This window comes from Acomys russatus, chromosome 3 (assembly GCF_903995435.1).
Source record: "Acomys russatus chromosome 3, mAcoRus1.1, whole genome shotgun sequence".
Classification (NCBI taxonomy): domain Eukaryota; kingdom Metazoa; phylum Chordata; class Mammalia; order Rodentia; family Muridae; genus Acomys; species Acomys russatus.
In genome coordinates this window covers 12,140,688-12,153,934 of record NC_067139.1, presented here as the reverse complement: position 1 = coordinate 12,153,934, position 13,247 = coordinate 12,140,688, and the positions used below count along the sequence as shown (strand labels likewise).

Sequence of the window (13,247 nt, the reverse complement as noted above, 5' to 3'; positions counted from 1 at the left end):
TTTCTGTAATCTGCTCTCATTCTGACAGAACCTCAGCTTCTTCTCCCTGACATATTGAGTAAAATAATTAGTACAAAGCCTTTAAAGTCACAAGGAGGATTGCTAAAGTCAATTTTTGGAGATATCTTGAAATGCTACCCCTTTCAGACTGCTTGTGTACTGTCTAAAGGCAATTCAGTTCCGTAGCATTTGATCGATCCAATCCTATACTAGAAAGTTGTCTCATAGAAATAATCTGATAGACTAGATAGACTTGTTAATAGTGGCTTCTTTCTTCAATCCAATAATCATGGCTCTTAATAACTTTCTGTGATTCCAAACCACTTTCTCTTCTTTGTTCATTATTTATAAGACTCAGGTAACTCGTGATATCCATGGCAGATTTTGATAGCACTATGAGTCAGTGAAAGATTTGTATTAAACAACAAAGGAAACATTCACAGATTGCTTTTTCAGACTTGATATTTTTAAAAAGTTAGTTTTTATTCTTTAAGAAGACACCCATGGCACCCAAGCACCCAAGCTGTAAGGCAAGTAGACGCTTTGAAGCAATAGACATTTAAAGACCATCTCAGAAGTGCACATATGTGTGAATGTGGCCTCAGCAGGTGTTGTTATAGACAACTCGGCACCTCAGGAACTTAAGGAAATTGTCAATCTTGTGGGAATCCCTGCGCAGACAGCGAATCTTGTTATAAATGGCCTTGTCTCTGGATTCTTTATCAACTCCTTGCAGGGATGGAAGTTGGGACCAAACGGAGTAGATCTCATTTCCTTTGGCTTCAGGATAGGCCTAATTAGAAAACAGATAATTCCAAATCATATATTGTCATTTTTATCCTTATTCATTCTAATTGTGGAATTCATAATTTGGGAAAGAACAATATGAAGTTTTAGCCAAACTCAAGGATATTGAGTATATATAGGCAAGTTCAATAAGCCTGTCAGACATCTAAAGGTTTGAACCAGGGTATGCAGATATGTTTTGTATTATGCAAGTGATCTGAGTTGAAGTTTTTCTTGTCGGTGTAAACGGTGTAGTGGAAGAGCATGTGTTTTCTTTCCTACTTAAGATGTTTATCCGTACCAAAGAAACTTTGTACTTCATTTCTTTGAATAGTGAATCACTTGTCTTACTGTTTAAACTGAATAGCATATATCTGAAACTTTAACAATGAAGAGAATTATACTTGAAAACTTCCTATAAAATATTCACTAAGTCAGAATGTATTCTCACAGAAATGAAGACCATACTTTGAAATCCAAGTGTCTAATATTACTGGGTTTGTGGTTGATCAGATGTGTATTCGTTCATGAAAATTATAAAAAAATATTACATGTGTTCATATGTACACCAAACAGCTAGGAAAAATAAATTTCTATATCTATATTCCTACTTTTTTCATCAAATATTTTATTTACTTGATTTTCAAAAAGTTGCTTAGCTATTCATCTCACTAGCAATGATACTTATCTGAATGGAGAAATTCAAAATATTAATTAAATCTAAACATGGTAAATGATTTGGGTATATCAAATGAATAATATGAAAGTTGAACTTATGTATGATAAAACAAGGGACATTGTAAAGAAAATGTGTCACATTTGAGACCTTCTGGAAGAATACTTATGCATCCACCCTCATCTTTTCATGTTCCTATAGATGAGGGCCAATATCAGAAGGAGGATTTCTAATCTGATTTTTATTTTCTTTTTGCTCCCTTCACACTTTAATTCTCTAATATGCTTGGGTTCAAGTATCTAACTAGAATTTTAATACATACATACATACATACATACATACATACATACATACATAAACACATAATTTCTTCAAGAAATCTTTATCTTGTTAGTATTGTAGTCTTCTCTTAATTAATTAATATTTAATGTTCAGTACCGAGGAAACAGCAAACCATTTGTAGATTTGTAAAAAGCATAAGGAAGGTCAGTCACACTTGTCAAAAACCACAATTCAATTCAATTCCAAAATTCAAAGACATTAGAATCTACTGGAATGAAAATTTTGTGCTTTCTTTACTTGAAGTCTACAATGAGTATAGAATGCCTAAACAAAACTTTGTTTCTGCAAAGAATGGCATCTCAAGATTTGTTTTTCATGGAAGTGTTAAGCCTTTACGTGAATAAAAATGTAATGAGGTTTCAGGGAACTGCTTACCTGGCCAAGTATCTTCTCAATTCCCTCTAGAAGACGCTTGTTTTGTATTTCAATCTCTTTGGCTCTTGATATGATAGCGTCAGGGGCTTCATGGATACTACCTACTTCAGTCACTAGTTGATACAGAGGGTCATTCCAGTAGTGTACCAAACTGAGGACCAGGTTCAGAAGAACTTCGGGCTAAGCAATTATGTTGAAAAACAATTAAAGGAAGAGAAATACAAGAGTTAGTTACATGCGGCTTATGCTCACACAAGTTGAACAAAATATTCATTTTCATAACTAAGGGTGTTATTAATATGGTTTTAGACCACAAATATTATAGAAAAGTAAAACAACTGTTGATATATACTTAGCAAAAGTTTAAAAAAAAAGTTTTATTTAAATGACTACTTTTCTTTCTGTATTTATGGGTTTTTTTTTTTTTTTTTTGTATATTGTGGTAGTCAGTGTGTACGTGTGAGTGTGTGCAGGTACGCATTCACTTGCTTTTGGAACCTAAAAAACAGCCTTGGGTGCCATTGCTCAGAAGCAATTCACCTTGTATTATATAACATGGTATCTTCTTAGGCTAGAATTTTCCCAGTAGCCTATGCTGACTGGCTAGATTTTGTTCACCTTTTCTGTGCTGAGATTATGAGCACGCACACCTATGGTCTTCTTTGTTGGTTTGTTGGTTGTCTTTTTGCTGCTGTTGTTTTGTTTTGTTTTTCTGATCTCGAACAGAGATCCTTATCGCTTCTCAGCCTTGTAGCTAAGTTTGTTTGTAGAACAGTGATCCACCTGCTTCTGCTTTCTGGGTGCTAGAATAATAAACATGTACTACCATATCTGGCTACATTTCTGCTTAGTTCTTTAACGTAGGTTTTGAGCATTAAATTCAGATCCTCATACTTAACATGGAAAATCTTATCTGACTTACATCTTCTTAGCCTTTCAGTGACTATTGTTTATACTAAGATAGCAAGTTCTTTTTGTTTTGTTTTCCTTCTGAATTTTTACCAAAAATGGGATGACTATGCATTTTCACATTGAATATGATTTTTTGTGATGTAGACCTTTCAAGACCCCCATTCACAGGAAATGAGAGGCTGATAAGAAGCAGCAGAGAGCACACTCTAAGCTTCACAGAGAAACATGCCAATTGCAGTCCAGCAAATCATTGGTTCTCAAGTGGAAATTAATGTGATGAGTAGAGCTGGGCATGGTGCCACATGTCTTTAATCCCAGCACTTGGGAGACAAAGGCAGGTGGATTTCTGTGAGTTCAAGGCCAGCCTGGTCCGCAAAGTGAGCCCGGGATAATCAAGGCTACACAGACATACTCTGTCTCAAAAAAAAAAAAAAAAAAAAAAAAAAAAAAAAAGAATAGAAAACAATTCAAGGGGTATTAGAATGGAAAAGTATATGAAAGGACATGAGAGAAAAGTATAGGAGACAAGTGTCAATGGCAACATAGGTTCCTGGGAGCTTGATTGCACATAAGTAACAGTGAGATCTTGAGTTAGAAGATGCCAGCCCTCCTTGTCTGCTAGCATTGAAACTAATGCAAGGTCAGTATCACTACCTAAAGCCCATGCTCCTCATCACAAAAATTGAAATAATACTTTGCCACAAGGAATTTTTTATGAGGATGGATTGCAGCAGTGTCAATAGTGTGCTAGGTGGAGTGTCTGACAATAGAGTAGTTTTCACCAAATATGTTCTTTCTGTTCTCAGCCTGTTACCTCAGTTGTTGTTTTATTATATCTATAATGTTAATGAGACTAGCAGAAATGTAGAACTTAGATGTGACTTATTACATGAAGAGCATAATGTATTTTTGAGTACATATAAAATTATATGTTTCTCATATAAACAATATTTATATAAATATGTAATATATAAATAAACAGTATATAAATATATAAAGATCTAGATATATTAAGTGATTGATTAAACATAAATGTCACTACTGTCAATGAAGTGGACCAAATATTTTGTGTGTGTGTGTGTGTGTGTGTATTACGGTGAGGATTTATTTTTTTTATTTCTTTATTAATTTATTCATATTACATCTCGATTGTTAGCCCTTCCCCTGTTTCCTCCCATTCTTCCCTCCCTCCCACTTCCCCCCTTCTCCCCTCCCCTATGTCTGTGATTGAGGGAGACCTCCTCCCCCTATATATGCTCTTAGAATATCAAGTCTCTTCTTGGTAACTTGCTATCCTTCCTCTGAGTGCCGCTAGGCCTCCCTATCCAGGGGACGTGGTCAGAATATTTTTGAGATAAGTTTTATCTTTGACCTTTCCCTAACATAATGATCTTGTATAAAGTTTTTTGGTTTCAGTCATGTTGAGACTGGCTATGGTACGGTTTATAAAAATTAGTAATTAGATCTCATATAACATTAAATTGATAATTATCACACAAGACCTTGGAAACATATGTGAGAAGCCCAATGAAGCATTTTTCAGGTACTGCTTAGTGAGGAGACTTTCCATTAAGATACAGAAGAATGCCCAGATCTGTGGAGAATGCAGATGTAGGCGAATAGGGAGGAGCAGGAAAACTTGAAAGCTAAGACAGACGTGAAGGTTCAGTGGTGGTGATGGAGACCGCCAGTGGAGGGGTTTTCAAAAGCAGAGCAAATGTAACCGAGTTTGCAATTCTTACACATGTATGAATGTCAACGTATCCGTTGTCATGAAACTTAGTTCAAAGTCTCCTACAGAATGACATATGTAATGTCATTTTCATGAACAGTTCATGGCTGAATTACACTAAGTATTTCATTATACCCACATTACAATGTGTATTGGTTTTGGCAAATCACTCTTCCTCTTTTTCTTTCTTTCTTGTTCGCTTGGAGGACTACTATAACTACCTGAGGGCTCTAATAACAGGGAGTACATCGAAGCCATCCTACTGCCTCAATTATGTCAGAAACAGACTGGGGTGAGGACTCACAGGGATCTGCTGAGCTTGTTCCTTGTCTTCAGGGGTAGCCAGGGAAGAAGTAGGGCAGTCACTGATGGCCGTGGCAATAAACTCATGGTCATGCGAATACAGTTTATCCTAGATATAAACCGTATTTTATTGTTTATTTATAAATAAAAAAATACAAAACACATTAGCAAAATAAGAGAATTTAAGAAAACTATGACCAGAATATTAATGCATTTGATGGATATTTAATTTAATATATATCCATTTGGGAAATAAGCACTGAAAATAACTAAAATATAAAAAAAAATCTCCTTAAGTGTCATTTCTCATAATGAAGGCAAGTGCCATACCACATACTTTTATGTTTATTTATTTATTGTTTCCAATAGCTTTCAATTGATATGAATCCTTTAAGTAGGCATTATTTTAAAAAGCTTTTCATTTAAGTACTTCCAAGTTTATATATTTGTACAGTGCTAAGTTCTTCATGAATACTGAATATAATTATGAGGATTATTATGAATTAAGCTATAAAATGCCAGACATACAACTTTGAAAAATGTTAAGTAATGAACAACTAAAATAGAAAGTTATTTAAATTATAAGTTATAATTAATATTTAGTCATTTCAATACTTTTCTTCATTTTATTTGTTTATTGTATAAAGTATTATTACAAGCTAAAACTTGGTAAAAATTCTAAAATATCTCAAGAATTTCTAGGAATATTTTAAAAGTGAATTATGATCAATCAATAATCAAAAGAAATGCTACTAAGTAAAGGAAACAGGATATATTCATATTTACTGAGAAGAATGGGACACTTTGTGGATAAACACTAATGTACTGAAACTCTCAGGGATTTGGCCTTGTAGGCTGACTAGAGAAATAACACAGGTCCTCCGAAAGGCCTGCATCAGCGTGAGAGGACCTTTCTCTGCTCTTGAATCAGACATCTTACTTTAACTTCCGCATATTCTGAAGGATTTAGCAAATGGCTCTTAACATTTGGGGCTGTCTGAGCAGTGATTATTTTCCTGCCACCTCTTTCACGTGTGGTTTCAGCCCATCCACAGAGCTGACTGCTTCCATGCTGTTCCTTTTCACTAGACATTTGCATAACACTATGTAAAAACTGTCCCTGGATCCCGGGACACAAAACCACACAAGTGGGATTGTGAAGTCTTCCCCAGCTCCATCCAAGGCCTTTACACGTCCAGCTTACACTTAAAAACACAAACTACAAAATATTGAAAGGCATTTCACCTTTTCAAATCTTTAAGACCTTATGATTGTCCTATTCTCCTTGTTCTGATTTTTGTAAGATGACTTCCTTTTAAAAGTCATGAAGATGTGGTGTTTGAGGTTTAGGTCATTATTTGAGGTGTGCAAGCACAGTTGTTGCAAAGAAGTCCTTCTGAAAAGACGCCAGAAATGAGCGAGGTACTTACAAATTCAATGAACATTTCTGTTGACAGGCTGTGGATGTAGTGGGAGAGCATTGTAACGCGGTCAAACAGCTCCCAGAGGGACATCTCGCAATACCCACTATGACATATAGGCAGGGGGTGTACATTTTGGCAGAACAGCAGGCTTGACATCATCACCAGTAGGAGTGTCCCTGCTAAGTAAACACAGAATCCAGTGTGGGATGATCTGTTCATCTGAAGGGAAACCTTATCTGTCTCAAGCACTTTTACACATCTGCTTGCGTCTGTGGTGTATGAGGAGACATAGTCTTCCACACTGATGCTTACCCATGAAGCAACATTTTCACAGCTATGTAGTCTGAGGAGAGTGGCTTTTGTCATTTTGTCATCACAGAAGTGCCTGTGCACTTTGCAAACATTTTAAGCATAAATTAATCTGAGTTAGGGTATTAAGTCATTCTCTTAAGGCAATTTTATATGGTGGAAGCTTCTGGTCTTAAGTAGTCACATTCTCTAAGAATTTTTAGCTTTTAACTCATTGTTAATGACAAATTTACTATACAATATTAACCAAATAGTCTATTAGCTGAAAATTTAAAATGTTATTAGGATATAATTCTTGTAGAAATACTTCTAATTTTTCAAAAACATTCTTCAAATATATTTATGTAATACAAAATATGCAAATATATTTATGTGTATGTTTGTGTATATGTTTTGGGGCATGTGATAGCTTATCTACATTTGTGACAGAAATATGCTTTGTAGATAATGGTAGTGTAGCTCTTACAGGTAGAGATTCTCTAATTCTGAGTACATTTATCTGAACAATTATCATCTAAGGGATTTTCAGGTTAATGTGAGATAAAATTAAAAAGGAGATTTCTTATGCATGTCACAAAACAAATTTCCTGGTGCTACTAATAATGCTTTTATGTTTTTTCAAATGTTACCAAGATGGTAAAGGTAATTAGTTAGTACCAGCCTCTCTACTTTCCCCTTCTACTGAAACGTCATTTGGTTTCAAACAAATTGTCAGAGCAGTGTAAACCAGATGCCTCCTATCCTTATGAACATTATGCATGCATCGTTGAAGGTTTTGTCAGATTTATTTCAGCTGACCAGTTTATAGAGACTTGGCAACAAACAAGTGTTTCTTGCTTCCTTCTGGAGTTGTCACACGTTGACCTAAGGTTTTCTGTCAGTCCACGTTCTCAAGCTCAGCAAGACCAACTTTGTGAGTTGGATTGCTTCTTGTTCTCAAGCTGACTTCGCAGTAGAGGATGTTTCAGAGCACATGATTTCTGCCCATTGCCTACCAGTAGCACTCTCCTCTCAACTTCCTTACTTCCATTATGACAACACAAATTATCTCTGGAAGAATGATATCTGCCCCCATATAGACTGACTGATATGATAGTGTCTTATACTTAGGTATAAATAATTTCTAAATCAATGAACAGGAGATTCTTCTAAAGCCTGTTTTAACTCAAAGATAGCTGCATCTCTGAGAAAGGAGCCTCAGGATGAGTGGTAACTTGAAACTGTGCAAGGTAAGTGTCCAATGATTCTCCCAATCATCTTTGCTCTATACCTAAATATCTCTCTACTTTCTTTGCCTTATCCTATGAATCAATAACCAAGTTGTTTTGTACATCACCACAGCTCTCTTGGGTCCGAGTAGGTTCTGGTCATGCCATGTCTGGAGAAAAGCAATCCCCTCTAAACTTGGTTATTTCCCACCCTTCCCTCATGGTGAAACCTGCATTATGGAAAAATTTCACATTAAACAACCCCCATGCCTTATTAGGAATACCAAGAGAGCCAATTATTCATTCAGATGCAGCACATACCTTTCTGTGATGAACCCTGGCTGTTCATGGTGGTGATGATGTCTGGGAACACCCTTCACCAAAGAAGGCCTGGGAAAACCACAACTTCCTCATCTGCAGATATTGGCTTTATAAACCCTTGACATCTTCATGAATATATATAATCAGACATCCTCTTCCCCTCCCAGTCATCTATTTCTGTCATTAAGATTGCCCCCATAATTTTAAACATCAAACTGTATTTTATTTCTTATTCATATTCAGGAAGACATATTGGCCAGAAATGAAGGATTTTGATTAATTACAGCAAAAGGAAATGAGGGATATGCTGAAGGTGAGATCTTAAGTCTAATTTGAGCTAGAGAATCTATAAAACTTATAGAAGGTAATTTCTTTAAAATTTACCCTTATTTCTTTGCAGAATCTGCGGTATTTATCATGACTTTTATCTTAGGAAATAGCTTCCAACATTCATGATTATATTTTTTTCATTCAAGATTATTGTGTGAATTAAAAGCTTCAAAATATATTCACCAAAGAATGTGGACTTAAGCTTGAAAATGTAGAATTTTCTGTTCCCTCTCACACTCTAAATCTCTTCAAATGGTTTTTGTTTTCTCACATACTGTTTTGTCTTTTTAAAAGTAACATATTTGATGGGCATTTTTTGGTTGTAACACTTACTTTCATCTATTTATATCTTGATTTTAGTGTATAAAGTTGTATTTTCATCCTTAATGCACATATTAGTAACCAAAGACTTAGAGAGAATAAATGCAAAGATAGTTGATATTCTTTTAAAATGAGGCTATATATGGGCAGAATTGTGGCTTTAAGAATTCTGAGAAGATATGTGAAGATGAGAAAATTGCAGCTGCAATACATCATGTATACTGATTGATATCTAAGAAGAACCAGATATCACCCATTCTTTGAGGAAGGAGCACAGTAATTTTTAGGACAAAGCGTATTAATGCGTAGTGTGCACATACACGTTCACATAGATACAAATATACACTGTAATCATTCACAAATTCTAAGAACTTATCTCCACTCCCTGGGAGGATATAGTTAAATAAACTGTTATGAACTCTTGATCTGCCTGCCTCTTTTGACACTCAAACCACACTAGGGCAATATGACAAAAATGCATTTTTAATGCACTCAAAAGTCCCATTCACCCTTTAGAGATTTCCTAAACAATATTATTATGGTGAATAATAATAATTTGCTCATGACTTTCTTTAATTTGGAGGGTCATTCAACCAAAGCAGCTTGTGACCTTTAGTTTTGGCTTTACTGTCACTGAATATGGACTAACAGGTATATTTTTTAAAATCATGCTTTTTTGGGTTCTTGCCTTTTCTCTCATTTAAAGACATTTTAAAAATATTTTGCTACTCCGTGTGTGTGTGCACACATGCACATGGATGCACACAGGTATAGGTGTGTATTTCAGTACAAATACCTGCAGATTCCAGAAGGTGTTGCATGTCCTGGAGCTAGAGTTACATGTAAGCCTCCAGATCAGGAATTGAACTTGGGTCCTTTGCAAATACAGTACATGGTGCTGTTTATTCCTGAGCCATCTCTCTAGCCTGTTTTTGCTGGCTCTATAAATTTCACTTGCACATATTTGTGCCTTAGTGATCATCCACATCTGTTCTCCTATGGGAATTTAGACATCTTTCTAAAGATTACCATCTAGAGCTGCTTTCTTGGTAAAGTCCTTAGCTTTCTTCCTATTTGCTGTGACATAATCAATGGCAAGTTTCAAGCCAGAAGATTGAAGTGCTGTGCCTTGCAGATAGATCTAAGTGTAGGTTTCAGGTTTGGGAGTCTTTCCTACATGGAGGCTGATTGCCCACATGTCTGCTTAGACAAAACAGTCTGAAATTTCAAAGATGTAAAAATATACAATTCTGTGCAACACATGCCTCCTTTTCCAGAAACATAAGCATAAGGAACTCTGTCATAAAATGGACAGTGACAACATAATCTGGAAATGTAAAAGTGTTGTAACTTTATTGGAGGCCAGAGAGAGAGAAAGAATAAATTGTGTCCATTTATTTACTGGGCTACAAAATGGCATTTTTGGCTGTAGAGCTTGGAGTGTGCTCTCTGCTGCTTCTCAGCCTCACATTTCCTGTGAATGGAGTCTTGAAAAGTCTACATCACTAAACATCATATTTTATGTAAAAATTTATTATCATCTCATTTTGTGAGTACTTTATAGGCTTTTATTTTCCACTTACTATATTTGGCAGATATTCCTCTTTGTTAAACTGTGCCAATAAATAAGAGCAATAAAGAACAAGGCACTTATGTATACTTTCATTTTTCAAAGTTCATATGCTTGCTTTTTGAATTTTGATTGTTCATGGTAACACTGGGTTGACAATTCCTGTCAAAGACATCAGATTGGCTTAGACCTTGCATTTCATTCATGTTTTACTTACCTCTTTTACAGTTTGCAATAATTTTGTGTTTTGTCTTCAGCTTGTGATGTAACACATACTTATAAAGTATCACACCACTTGTAAAAGTCAATTATACAATAGAATGGAAGATCTGGATGATAGTCTCATAATACACTTCATAAATGTATCTAACAGAATTTTAATTTATATTAGTAATGAACTACTTAACAACAAAGTAAACTTGATAATTTTTAGAATATATTGTTTATGAATTTTAAATTGTTAAGCAACTGTCTTTCAAAACTGTCTAAATAGTCAAATAAAATTATCATTATTTTCATCACAATATAGCAGATAATATAAATTCTTGGAAAAGGGCCAGTACTGTTTTCTTGCATGGAACTCATACCAGGCAGTCAAATATAGTAAGTCATTACAACCTACTGCTTAGGTTAACTTCATGACTGTCTACAGCTTTTTTTCTACGTGTCCACATTCAGTGCTTACCTTCACCTAACACAGGGTGATCTCAACATCTAAATCCTTAATCCGTTGGCATTCTTGAGGACATTTGATTTTCAGAAAACAAAGCGAAGCAAAAAAAAAATCACACAAAACCACAACAAAACCAAATTAACAACAACAACCCAGTAGGATTATTTCAAAATATCCCCTGTGCTTTGTGTGGTTTTTCTCCTCTTCTTATTCCTGTGCTTTCCTTGTTTTGTCACATGACTTCCCTATTAGCTTCTCCTTTAAACTCTTTGTGGGCATCTTCTGAACAACCTCTATTTTTGCACAAAGTTTAGTTCATAATAGAATAACCGTGTCAGAGTCAATGACAATAGGCCCAGAGACTTAAGAATCATTTTTGGAGGTTTGTGGTACTTTAAGAGTTTTTGTTTTTTGTTTTTTTCAGATAAGAGTATGAAATTCCTAGTTGTATGCTAAAAAAAGTGAGAAGGCTGCTAATTTTCTTTGTGAATAAACTCTTTAATCTTCAATATTACACATGTGTAGGTATCTATTTATAATCCAATGGAAGGAGATCTGAAAAGTACCTGCACAATCATCAATCGGTCTACTTGCCTATCAGTTATTCTCTATTATTTATTTATGTATTATATAGGTATATATCTATATCTATATGTATGATCTGTCATCTAAATATCAATCTATTTCAAGATAATCTATCTATCTATCTATCTATCTATCTATCTATCTATCATCTATCTACCTATATATGGTCTATCTAATCTATTATCTATCATATTCAATGTAATCTACCACAACAGAGCCTGGTCATTTGGCTCTCACAATCTTCCTGCTCTTTCTTTCACAATGTTCCCTGAGCCTTGGGTGTAGGTGTTGTATTGTAGGGGAAGTGCTGAAGTGTCCCACAGTCAGTTTTTCTTTGCATTTGACAAGTTTGTCAGTTGCCACTTTCTGTAATATTCTTCATTTGATGCAAAAACTGTTTCTTTATTGAAAGGTGAGAGGTACACTCCTCAGTGGGTATGAGGATGAATATTTAGAATAAAGATAGAAATTTCACTAGTTTAAGAAGGAAAGTAACAATAGTGGGATCTCCTTGATGGCTATAGCCTCACCAGTTTGTTTATCTACTCGCTGAAACATATCTTCCTGGTGTAATATGTAATTTCATATTCAAACACCAGCTAAAGTGACAATTGTTTAACTAAGCTCCTCATCGTTTGGGATTAAATAGGAGAAATGCAAATATAGAAATGAATCATTCCCTGATAACAAGTTCTATTACTCCAAGCCACTAAAATACATACATATATCTTTTAAATGGCAGTAGATAAATAAAGTTTCAAAGTCATGAGCAAAACTTCTCAGGGAGGGAAGATGTCAGAATCATGCCTATGGCCGGATGTGATTAAAAGAATGCCCATTGTGCTTTTAGAAGGCTAGCAAGTATATCTGTGATAAAAAATGGAGAGAAGTGTGATTGTGCTGATTTCATGTTGATTTTATGAAGAGAAATCAAATGATACAATCAAACTGATGTTTTAGATAAAAGAAAGTTTTTAAAATATAGCATGAAATGATGATTATAGCCAGAAAATTTTTATAAAGAAATTGTAAGCTTCTTACTTGTACATATATGAAACAGTTCATTTAACAAAATATAAAGCACAGAAAAAATAAAAGAAAAAGACATGAAATTAGAATAAGCACAAACTTACGGAATATCTTTACTTATTAAGAAAGATAACGAGCACAGCAATACAAAAGTTCTTGCTTGTCGTTGATGAATAAAACTTTAGAGAAAGAAAGGCTTCTTCCCTTGTCTATTCTGCCTTTATGGTCAAGATTCTTACAGTACAAACAAGAGAAAAATATACAACTTCATATAAATGTTACATGTCATACATCCTTAAGAAATGGGAATGCTAAAGAACCCAGAAATGTGTGTGTGTGTGTGTGTGTGCG

At 34.8% G+C, this 13,247-nt stretch overlaps 1 protein-coding gene across 2 annotated transcripts; it reads right to left on the bottom strand.

Moving 5' to 3' along the window:
* Positions 1-601: 601 nt before the first annotated feature.
* On the bottom strand, positions 602-8,416 carry Prl (prolactin). 2 transcript variants are annotated; one of them, XM_051143253.1, is made up of 5 exons: positions 8,389-8,416; positions 6,557-6,729; positions 5,128-5,235; positions 2,180-2,359; positions 602-793 (listed from the first exon to the last, which is right to left on the bottom strand). In XM_051143253.1, exons 1-5 carry the CDS (start codon positions 8,414-8,416, stop codon positions 602-604), a joined length of 681 nt encoding a protein of 226 aa, XP_050999210.1. The 2 variants fall into 2 exon arrangements, with proteins under 2 accessions (XP_050999210.1, XP_050999211.1); XM_051143254.1 differs by having other exon boundaries at positions 6,557-6,726.
* Positions 8,417-13,247: the final 4,831 nt, after the last annotated feature.